At 37.2% G+C, this 12,064-nt stretch overlaps 1 protein-coding gene across 2 annotated transcripts; it reads left to right on the top strand.

Annotated features, from left to right (window-relative positions):
• The first annotated feature begins 64 nt into the window (after positions 1–64).
• On the top strand, positions 65–11,962 carry angptl6 (angiopoietin-like 6). Of its 2 annotated transcripts, XM_082178466.1 has the most exons (8): positions 65–202; positions 804–1,140; positions 2,322–2,842; positions 4,742–4,879; positions 4,956–5,160; positions 9,140–9,333; positions 11,158–11,428; positions 11,519–11,962. In XM_082178466.1, the coding sequence occupies exons 3-8, from the start codon at positions 2,360–2,362 to the stop codon at positions 11,701–11,703; spliced, it is 1,476 nt and encodes a 491-aa protein (XP_082034592.1). In that variant the 5' UTR covers positions 65–202; positions 804–1,140; positions 2,322–2,359; the 3' UTR covers positions 11,704–11,962. The 2 variants fall into 2 exon arrangements, with proteins under 2 accessions (XP_082034592.1, XP_082034593.1); XM_082178467.1 differs by lacking the exon at positions 65–202 and having other exon boundaries at positions 740–1,140.
• Positions 11,963–12,064: the final 102 nt, after the last annotated feature.

Here is a 12,064-nt window from a genome sequence, read left to right as displayed (position 1 = left end):
CGCCGTCTCTTGGATGGGATGAATTACTACACACACATGGTTTAAAAAGATAGTTGACCCAAAAATGAAAATTTGGTAAGAAAAAAAATACTATGGAAGTCAATGGGTATCATCACTGTCTGGTTCCCAACATTCTTTAAAATATCTTATTTTGTGTTCAACGGAAGAAAGAAACTCAAACAGGTTTAGAACAAACTTGAGGGTGAGTAAATGATGACAGCATTTTCATTTTTGGGTGAACTATCCATGCTTGATGATTAAGGAAATATCCACTGCTAAACTCAGATTACTCTTCTTCATTCTCAATTAATCACTGTATTGATCTGATCTGATTCAAATAGAAGTGTGAGTTACAACAATCTAAAAAGTTGCAGTGTCGTCATCTTCCTCTTTTTCTTTAGTGTTTCTTTTTTGTTCCTAATCGTTTTCATCTCTCACTTTTTTTTGTAAACATAATAAGGTTTAGAAGTCAGGTTAGAGGGTAGAAAATATCATCAGCTATTAAGATATTAATAGTTATTTTTATTTCAATTAATGTCAATCATGTAAATAATATATGAATTTTTGTAATTTCCTGCACATATACTGTAAAAATGCTGCATTGTTATAGAAAAAAACGTAAAAAATTAATTTTATAGAACCCTGTAAGCTGTATTTCGACACATTGTCCAGTCATGGTCAGTCTGAGCGATGGACGGGGTCACAGGAGTGAAGGAGAGGGTGGTGCGTTTGGGACAGGACCAGAGAGGAGGGGGGCTGGTCTCATTAGGATGGTTTGTAATTACACTCTTCTTTGTTTAAAGATCCTCTGACAGGAGCTGATTATCCTGCTTTAAAAGTTTACTGTCAGTCTGGGTGTCTCCCATTGCCTTTGAAGATCTCCACTGAAGACCAGCCAGAGCACCGACCAGACATCCACTGCTTCAGTCCTCCTGTTCAATTATTAACGGCAAAGGCCATGTTTAAACTGTGTTTCTCATTATGATATTTTCATTATGGATTTTTCACTGATATTATAATATTTTAGTTATATAACGCACAGATCAGAAGATTTTGCTTGCATCAGTCGGGAGGACGAGGTAATCAGTTAAACAAAACCAAAAATAAAAGAGAAGATCATCTGGTGATATAACTGAGGAGGTAAGAGAAATATTTGTTATTTTTTCCAGGTTTTTTACATTTACATAAATGATGTGTGCTTCTGTTGGAATTCCTCTTCAGTATTACTTTGAAATTTGGTGTGTGTGTATATATATATATATATATAAAGTATAAAGTACTTTGTGTGTGTATTATTATGTTTATATATATATGTATATATACACACACACACACACACACATATATATATATGTATAATATATGTGTGTGATACACACATATATAATGTAAACAAAGACTTTAATGTTAGATGTGATTAATCACGATTAGCACTAATTATATATTTATAAAGTTGCTGCCTTAAACATCCAAGTTGATTGTACTTAATAATTTAAGTCATTTCAACCTAAATCACATTAAACTGACTTAAAAATGAATTGAATCTTGTTTAAAGAAAGTTGAAAGTGGCTTAACTTATTTTGATGAGTTAAAGCAATGTAAAAACATATGTTGTCAACATATTGATCATCTAATTTTTTACAGTGGAACAATGCAGTTTTTTAATGAGTAAAACTTGTTAAAAAATATATATTATGATCATTTACATTTACATTACATTAACATTTCAACATACTTTTGCTATAAGTTTTGGTAATTTTTCAGACTTATTAGAATTCCATAGACATCAATGGTCTTTTTAGTTATTTTGTTTTAGTTGTTTTTAAGTAGTTGTCTCAGTCAGTGTTTAGACTGTTAATTGCTCATGACATTTATGATGTGTGCCAAAGCTGTCATTTTCATCAGTATATTGACTTTAGCGATTTCTATTGACGATCAGATAAAACGATGGCTTGACTCAGGCTCTGTTTCTGTTGACATGCTAATTAACCCAAGAAAAGGCAAAACTGTGTTTTACCCCCCATCGTTAAACAGAAACATCTGGCATGCATCAAAAACTGCAGGCCTCTTCAGTTCCGTTCATGAGTGACCGACTCGTGGATGCTACAATGTTAAAACGGTTACACGGTCTATCTGGTTTAAACTCAGTCAAAAATTAAACACATCTGACATACAGTAACTGTTTATTACAATTTCTCAAGTCAGATTCGGTCTAAACGTTGAGTTACTAAAGATGCTAGAAAGTTAAACTGTATTAAGAGAGTTCATTTGAGATTTATGCTATTGTGTAAATTGCTAAGACAGTATTATTTGTTTGTTAGGATTTTTTTGGACTGTTCATTGGAACAGTAGCACACTCATGGAGATTCCAGTGACTCGTGCCTTTGTTCTCCTGCTGTTTTTTGCTGGGGTGTGCTTTGTAAATGCCCTCAAGGAAGCCTCTAATGCAGACACCTCCAAGGAGGATGCCAGTCACAAAAGGCCGTCTCGAGCATCAGAGAATAAGCCGAGCCGCTGTTCCTACACCTTCATCGTACCTCAGCAGAAGTTAACAGGGGCACTTTGCGTGAGCACTGAGACTGCCCGTGTCAACCGCTCTGAGATGGCATCCCTGCGTGCGCTGCTGGACCGGCAGCAGGAACAGCTGGATACAATGCGTGGGCAACTGGAGAAGGAAGGCGCACTGGCCAATGAGATGAGAGTCCTGCGCCGGGAGAGCGTCAGCATGAACGGCCGCATCACCCAACTCTACGCCCAACTGCTGAACGAGATCATCCAGAAGAAGGATCATGCTTCGGAGCAACGGCGGCTCGAGAGTTTGGTGCTTAACGCTACATCCCAGGTAGCTTTTCCTACTGTAAAGAAACAATTATTGTTTGATTATTGATTATTGTCTCCAGCATCCCATATTTTCCCTGAGAGTGTCTCCTTTAAAGTTTCAGCTGAGATCATCTCAACGACATCAAACTGTGCGCAGATTTGCTTCAATACCAAAAATATGTGCAATGAAAAGTCATAGATTTTAATTTAAACCCCCAAAAAATGTCCTTGTGAAAAAAGAATGCATTTAAAAAGAGTAATTGCATGTTAATTGTAGGTCAATTAAAATGTAATTTGATTTAAATGTACCCCATATAACTTTTTTTTCTTCAAAATTAGCATATCAATACATCATCACTAGCCTACTTCTTCTAAAACATGTTTTTGTCTTACCCTAATTTACTATGGAAAGCTATTATGTTACCTGTCAGGATGGTTTTCGCGGGAAATTGCGTACATACGTCACTCGCCCGTGCGCGTCGGCGTGTGTATCATCAAAGCCCAGCTGGTATCATCATATTTGAGGCATGGTGTGATGCTGCGTACAGCTCGGAACTTGGATTTTTCCACCTCGTTCTTGGAAATAATGGCTGGAACGGCACTCAAATCGGATATGTGAACTCATCGGTACATTCATCAACCCCTCCTACCTCAGCGAGTCGCGTCATTTGACGTCTTCCATAATATCGGCAAGTCCTGCTTCCAATGAGCATATAACGTAAAAACAAATTAGACGTTAAGTTTATGAAACAATACCTACGTTTTTGCTTTTCGTCAGCAGTTTTAAAAGCGATTTTATGTTGTTTTTATTTAGGTTTTTCCATAATTGACTCAAAAACACGTTATGCTCTCGTTGTGTGTAGCGACATCATGTGGTCAAAATGTGAACGTGACGTCTGATCGCCTGGAACTCACTGGAACTCACTGGTCTGAAGTGGGATATTTAATTTGGAAGTCCCACGTCTAACCTCGTCTGGAATGCAGCGTGAGAGTGACAAATGTGAGCCCCTGGCTTTTCCTCGTGGCTTATGGTTTATTCACCTTTGTGTTCTGTAGGCAATTAAATGATAGATAGATAGATAGATAGATAGATAGATAGATAGATAGATAGATAGATAGATAGATAGATAGTTAACAAAGAGTGACATGTTAGTTGTCACAACGAGCGAAAGTTTGACACGGAGCCGCTAAATCTTGAACCTCCGGGGAACCGCCCGTTTTAGTCAGCTGGGAAAAAGAGAACTCAACAGAACTTGTAATAAAACAAGAATCAACGATGGTCTGGCTTTTTGGAGATGGCGAGAACTGAGGGATTAGAAATATTGTAAATGTGACGCAGAGAGGGTGTTTTTATTACTCAACAGGTAAGGTATTTCATTGAACAGATAAATTGCTATATGCTCTAACGTTAACAGAGTTCATTGTAAAGCATTATCTAATGTGAAGGGTCATTTCATTGTGGTTGTTGTAGCGCAGTGCTGGAATTACATTTCAAAGAAGTTTATTTCGCAAAACGCATGTAGTTACATATTATACCTTTAAATTAATATTAAAGAGATAGTTCCCTTAAAAAGGAAAATTCTCTCATCATTTTCTCACCCTCAAGTTGTTCCAAACCTGTATAAGTTTTTTTGTTCTGCGAACACAAAAGAAGATATTTTGAAGAATGTTGGTAACCAAAGAGTTGATGGGCCCCATTGACTTCCATAGTATGGAGGGAAAAAAGTGAGGACAGAATTTAAATTTTTAAGTACTACAAGTGCACATTCCATACAATTTAATTCATTTCTTTTTCTCAAGGGATGTATTGAAAAGGTTATTTTTATGGAACGTTATTTTATATTTGGACCACTTATGAAGTTTTATACTTTTGTAATATTTTGATCACTCTTTGCAACCGTTTGATGGCAAATCCTGACAGGTGCTTCAGGTGTCCAGCAGTTACAGAGACCTGGAAAAGAAGTATGACACACTCACTTCTCTAGTGAGCAACCAGAGCCAGCTAATCACACATCTGGAGAAACAGTGCCAGTTCAAGAATCCTGCTAAAACACTGCAGGTAAGAGCCATCTGAGCTCTCAGTTTTCTCTTCCGCAACGCCCCACAAGTGACATTTCTTATGAATCTCTTTACAGGAAGCCATACCACTTCCGGTTCAACAGACAAGTAGTCTGAGTGAGAACACAGAGACTAAAGAAGTTGCCAGCAATGTCCAAAGAGACCAAAGTGTCCATTTGCACCAGGAACAGAGTCCTCAAGAACTGCTGGAGACGTTTGATGACTCTCCCAGTCCACCAACTGACACACCTTTCATCAGTTACCCTGTGACTAAATCTCCAGGTAGCATACAAATCCCTAAAGTCTTCACTCGTAAAAATAAAGGTTCCAAAAGGTGGTTTTACAGAAATACCATAGAAGAACAGTTTTTGGTTCCCCAAGGAACCTTAGTGTGAAGAACATTTTAATAATCTAAATAACCTGTTTTCCAGTTTAAAGAACCTTTTGTTCAATGGAAAGATTCCATAAATGTTAAAAGTTCAAATTAGCGTGAGAGTGAAATTCCAAAATTAGCGCCGATGGGAGTGGAAAGTTCTGTGAGTGATCTGCTGATGTTTCAGAAGCAAGTAAAAGAACACAGTAATAGAACGCGCTAAGTAAAAGAACACAGACGTAGCCAGATCATTTCCATAATGACCAATGACTTGCTTTTTTTTGGAGTGGTAAATAATGGCGAAAATAGTAAAATTACGAGCGCAAACCTTAGTAAAACACATTGTGTGATTCTTTTAAATACTCTCCTCCCATCAATTTTGTGTCTGAAAGGGAAACTCCTAGAAATACATATTCAATAAGGTTAGCCAAATATATATTTGGAGCAAATATATATAGCAAAAATAACAGTATCCACGCAGTCATGTCTGCAGCACAAACGGTGCTGGATTAGTTACACACAAGTTTAATATTCAGAGTTAGGTGTTATATATTATAACATAAAGTATAAGCAATTAGTGACAACTGCCTCAGCAGAAAAAAAAAATGTGTATCTTGAAATGCAATGTAAGTCGCTTTGGATAAAATCGCTGCCAAATGCATAAATGTAAATGTAAAAGCAGAAGAGTGAGAATCTCAGATATGGGTTATATGAAACTATCTGTGCTTCATGTAGGAGTTCAATAGCCTTGAGTGTTAGTGACCTGTAGTCAGGAAGCTTTATCTCGGAGAATTCCAAACAGTGCCTTATCAGAGGTGGCGACCCTCATTAGTCTTCATACAGCGTACAGACTGTGAGAGCTGCGTTCAGGCTGAAAACTGTGTATTAGCACAAGTACACACACACACATGCACATAACACATGCATGTTAATCACCACCTTTATAAAAGCTTTGTGACACAACCCTTGAATTACAATGCAATGCTTTTGCCTTCACCAACTCGGGTGTGAGATTACAGGACACATGTCGTCTGCATTTAACAGACCCAAATTACAGCTGGCGATTACAGCTGACCCATAAATTACAGGCGACTCATATACTATTAGAATAGCTTTTCGTACTTTAATGTAAAAAAAAAAATGTTTCCACATATTTATTAACATTAGCCGTGTTTCCACCGCAGGAACTTTCCCCGGGAACTAGGGACTTTGGGGTGGTACTCTATGTGTTTCCACCGCAGGAACCAGGGTCTAGATGAAGTTCCGGATAAATATTTCCCCCTCCGAAAGTCCCTGCTTGCGAGGTAGTACTTTTTCAAAGTTCAGGAACTTTTTAGGAGTGTGACTTGGGCGCTGAACATTCTGATTGGTTGAGTTAATGCTGCATTTTGATTGGTTGACTCCACGCAGCATTTTATTTCAACCACCATTTTTTTTAATCTGTTGCAGTGCGTGCAGTAACATGCTATTAGAATCCACAATGGAGTTTAAAAAATACGACAGATGGACTGACATCGAGGTTCAGGCTTTATTAAGCTTAAGTTCAGAGGATGAAATCCGGCGGGAACTGTAAAGAAGCACGCCGTCCTACGTCACTGGACTAATTTGCCTAATTTTCACGGTCCTTTAGACTACGGTGGAAACGCAGACAGCAACAGATCGGGGGTAAAAAAAGGTTCCTGGGACAAATTGTTCCGGGTAATTTCATTGGAAACGCAGCTATTGTTGCAGCACCTCTCTTCCCAGTCTTTCAGTGACGCTCTGTTTAGTTCCTGTCTCTATGAAGCCCCTCCTTCCGAAAAGCGCAGTGTTCTCTGATTGGTCGGCTGGACCAGTGTGTTGTGATTGGTCAACAGCTTCGAGCGTGTTTCAGAAATGTCACTCCCCTTATCATAACCACAATGTTTAACATGCTACTTCAAAGCCCCTAAAAGGGACAAGGTGGTGGGGAAAAAAACATGGGAGGAAAAATTATAAAAATTATAATTATAAAATTATAATTTAAATGTATCATTTAAAAATAATAAAAATGAATTAATCAAACATTTTATTTTGAGCGAATGCAAAGTCTCTTGGGGAACGCAAAACTCTCGTGAGAGAACACAAAAGCATTGAAATATATATATAGTTGTTAAAGGGTGGGGTAGGTGTTAGTCTCTGAGCAGAAACTAGAGCACGTGTGGACATAAACTGATAGAAGACTGAACTGTTTTTGCAGTCTTTGGAGACTGTGAAAGGCAATGCTGAATGAATTTATAAAACTGTAAAATCATTTTATAACATAATAAAAAAATGTAATGATCAAAATCCCATATATATATTTTAAATATATTTTATAAATAAATCTCACAATGCAAACGATTTCCTTTAGATTTTTGTCTGTATCTAGAAGATGGCAGTGATGTGCTGTATAGGTGAAATTCTTTGGCTTGTGGGAGTGGGAATTCCTCTATGGTGTGCTGATAAATGAAGTCTGAGAGACGCCTGTATACTGTATACAGATCATGACCTTGCATGACCTGCCACACATCATGTGCTCAAAACAAATGCTGAATCTAATTTTACAAACATAGAAACCACCCATTTCCTAACTTCTCAAAAAGTTATCTAGTACTCTAAAAGTTCAAACAAAAAGAGCAGGGTCACAAGGTGAGGGATGTATAGCTAAAGTTGCTCAGTGTGTGATTGAGAGCCAATTGGCGTTCATGTTAAGACTTTACAATAAAACACGCTAACATGAACTAACAATGAGCAATATATATTTTTAAAGCATTTATTAATCTTTCTTAACATTTAGTATAAATCTAATTGTTCATTGTTAGTTTACAGGGCATTAACAAATGTTAACAAATTCAACTTTGGATTTACAATTTTTTATTAGTTAATGTTGAAATGACCATTGACTAAGATTAATAAATGCAGTAGAACTGTTGATTGTTAGTTCGTGTTAAGTAATATAGGTAACTAATGTTGACAACTGAAACCTTATTGTAAAGTGTTACAATTTTAATCATGCTGATTGTTTGACCGAAAGATCAATTACTGCGATTTTATGAATTGAGACAAACCAACTAATAACACAAATCGTCACAAATTCATCAAATCCATTGCTAATACATGGTGATATTTTTGGTTGTTTTCCCACCAAATGATGCCACTTCATGGAAAGATAATGCCATTTATTTATTGTTATAGTTTATACAAAAGACCAAGAAGATAGAAAACAATATTCCCATGAAAACATGTTTTGTTTTAAACATTTTGATTCACAAATAAAATCAATGAAGAAACACCAGGAATATTTCTTAGAAATGAACAGCAAATGAACAGGATCCTATAGAAATCATTCCAATATGCCGATTCGCTCAAGAAACATTTCTTATCGTAATCAATGTTGAAAACTGTTGTGCTGCTTCATATTTTTGTGGAAATCATGATACATACCATTGAAAAGTTTGAGGTAATTAAGATTTAGAGATATAATTAATTGATTTATTCAGCAAGGATTGATTAAATCATCCAAAATTGGTAACAGTAAGGACTATTATTAATAATTGATTACCAATTACAATAATAACACAGCAGCAAATCATCATATTAGTATTATTTCTGAAGGATCATGTGATACTACAGTAATGCTCAGGAATAAATTACATTTTAAAATATATAAGAAAACAGTTATTTTAAATTGTAATATTATTTCACAACATTTGTTTTTTTTACTATATTTTTGATCAAATAAATGCTGTCTTGGTGAGCATAAAATAAAAAAAAATTCTGAAAACATTAAAACATCTTAATTATTCCAAACTTTTGACCAGTAGTATAGATGATTGTGATGTGAAAATGTACTAAATATGAATGAGCTGCTCACTGTCTCCTTTAAAGGGCCGTGGCATGACTGTCATCATGTGCTGGAGTCAGGAGAGAAGAGCAGCGGCATCTACCTGCTGCGACCACGCAACACTAACCGTCTGCTGCAGGCCTGGTGTGACCAGAGCACAGCTCAAGGTGGCTGGACCGTCATCCAGAGGAGACAGGATGGCTCAGTCAACTTCTTCAGAACCTGGGATCAGTACAAGGTGCATGAAATATAACACTTGCTATTATAGAAGTTGTATTGCTTCACTGCCATTCACAAATCCTCTCTTGTGTCCTCATGGGATAGTAAATCAGATGCACACTTCAGAATCTCGCTGGAAGTAGTGGGTCTTCCGGGTACTTTTTGCCTACTGTTTTATGAATACTGTCAATTTGGAAATTACTATTTTCACATACTGTTTTTGTCTGATATATATTAGGAAAGAATGCATATTCAGATGCAGCCACAGTATCAGTGTTGTGTTTCTGAATGAATCAGTGTGTTTGAACAAATCGTTTGAGTGAATAATACAATGACTCGCGTATTAAGACAATCAATTGTTTAGTTCCTGAATTAATCAGTGTGTTTAAATGGCTTACTCATAAAGACAGCTATTTGTCACCATCTACTTGATGCTGGTTGTCGAAAGTCAAAGCCAGTCTGCAGATTTTTGGGGCAGTCGGAGTTGACAGATATCATTTTTTTATCTACATAGTACATACTGTGATTCCATCCATTTGGAGGAGATCAGTCATTTGAAAAGTGCAAAGCTCAATAATTATGGTGGAATAAGTCCCGCCTTCTAAATAAGAGCCAATCGCCGATTGGTAGAGTCATCGTGTCACTGCAGCTACCATTAGAAGCTCCGGTTCCTATAGAAACAGTCAGACGCGCGCTTCCTTTTCACATGTGCATTAGCTTGATCCAGCCTGAAAAATTATGTTTTCTGTCATGATTCAAGCATTTAGAAACAAAATTTATGGGACAGTTGTTGTCAGATTTCATTGGTGATTAAAAATGAAATGTAATCATAAGCTTGGTGAACAGCTTTGGGGAATTGGATGTTTCCCCATTCAAAGAGATAGGAGCTGTTACTTGCATGACCGAGAGGCATTTCAAAGATGGCCGCCAAGTGAAATGACTTGTCTTAAAGCAACACTAAGGAACATTTTTTACCTTAAAATAATGTTTCCAAAATCGTATCAGTGGTTCATCAAGTCGTAACAGGGTGAAAGGCACTTCTGGATTTGCTTTGCAGCCCTATATCTGCTATAACCACACTCTGCAAGTTTGCCAAACCGGGTCGCATTTCTGTAGTTCGAATGAGACATAAGAAAATTATTTACGACAGCGGTAATGGACAATTCCGCTTTCAACCTGTAGGGCGACCGAAGAGGAAAAGTTCCTTAGTGTTGCTTTAAAGTCATTCTCAGTCGTCAAGTGTATTATGTCCATTTCTTTCTCTGTAACGGCAAGTGTATGATGTATTAAAATCTGTTCACATTTTAAGTTACAAGTTGTGTAGTGTATTTCATCTTTGATTTCAAACCTATTAGCCATGGGTAACAATGGTCTATACTGTTTTACGTTACATTTACACAACAACGATGTATCAAAAAAAGAAAAGATTTCCATTCGCATTTTTCGCGGACAGACATCAAAACGATCCCCGTTCATACAGAGCCGCGAAATGACTAAAAACACTGTATTATTCATGCCAGGCCAGTAGTTGGCGATGTCACTTTGTAAAGAAACACTAAGCAGGGTTTTCAGGCCCCCAAAATGCTGTTTTCGTGTAAATGAATGGCCAAAACGTATATATTTTTTTCCATTTTTAGTTGAAAACGGCTTGTGTAAACGGCCCCTTATTCAATGGCCCTACACAACTGATGGTCTCAACCCTTTTACGCCCCCCATGGACCCTGTTTTGCTGCTTATGTGGCATTATGGCACTTTTTGCTCATGAGCAAAAAATCTGCATTTTTTATGCACACTATGTACTTTTTAATGCAAAATTAAATACATGACTATTTCTTATACACAGCAAGGCTTTGGGAATCTGGATGGAGAATACTGGCTGGGGTTGGAACACCTGTACTGGCTCACCTCTCAGGCCAAGTACAAGCTGCGAGTTGCTATGGAAGACTGGCAAGGACGACAGGTGTTTGCGGAGTACGACAGCTTTCAGGTGGAAGCGGAGAGCGACTGGTATCGTCTACGATTAGGCAGTTACCAAGGCAGTGCAGGAGACTCCCTCTCATGGCACAACAATAAAGCGTTCACTACTCTGGACCGCGATAAGGATGCCTACTCAGGTGATCAGTCAATTTATTTGATAATTTTTTCCAGCCTCTTTTCTATCCTTAAAACTATTTTAAAAGCCACACTCTCTCTGTCCTCCATAGGTAACTGTGCTCATTACCAGAAGGGCGGTTGGTGGTACCACATGTGTGCCCACTCAAACCTGAATGGTGTGTGGTACAGAGGCGGCCATTACAGAAGTCGATACCAGGATGGTGTTTACTGGGCAGAGTTCCACGGAGGCTCGTACGCCCTAAAGAAAGTGGCTATGATGATCAAACCTGCCTAAGCTGAACTGAAACAACTCAGCAGACAGAAAGAGTGCTACTGTACCTTTTCACAAAGATGTGACAATGAGCACTAAATGAGCTTCAGGTTATTTCATTGCTGATGTAGTCTTGAAGTTTTCTTAATATTGTTAGAACAAAGACATGATTTGAATTTTGTTTGATGCAGTTTTTTATTCTGGTATATTTGCATTAGACGGAATTGTGTTTAAACTGTCAAATATAAAATGTCTTATTTTTGTATAATTGCATATAAAATGTACATATTTTAGTCAAAAAATAGTCACTACCAGAGTATCATCAAACTTTTTTTTTTTTTTTTTATTCCTTGAAAACTTTCTGCGTCAAAAAAACAAACAAAAA

The sequence above is a fragment of the Leuciscus leuciscus genome (assembly GCF_965113295.1).
Source record: "Leuciscus leuciscus genome assembly, chromosome: 1".
Classification (NCBI taxonomy): domain Eukaryota; kingdom Metazoa; phylum Chordata; class Actinopteri; order Cypriniformes; family Leuciscidae; genus Leuciscus; species Leuciscus leuciscus.
This window is presented reverse-complemented; position numbering and strand designations above follow the sequence as displayed.

Excerpts from the sequence above, each read along its gene's own strand:
- angptl6 (XM_082178466.1), top strand. The coding sequence starts at position 2,360 with ATGGAGATTCCAGTGACTCGTGCCTTTGTTCTCCTGCTGTTTTTTGCT. Across the intron at positions 4,880-4,955 it reads ATCCTGCTAAAACACTGCAG|GAAGCCATACCACTTCCGGT; the intron begins GTAAGAGCCATC and ends ATCTCTTTACAG. Across the intron at positions 11,429-11,518 it reads CGATAAGGATGCCTACTCAG|GTAACTGTGCTCATTACCAG; the intron begins GTGATCAGTCAA and ends TGTCCTCCATAG.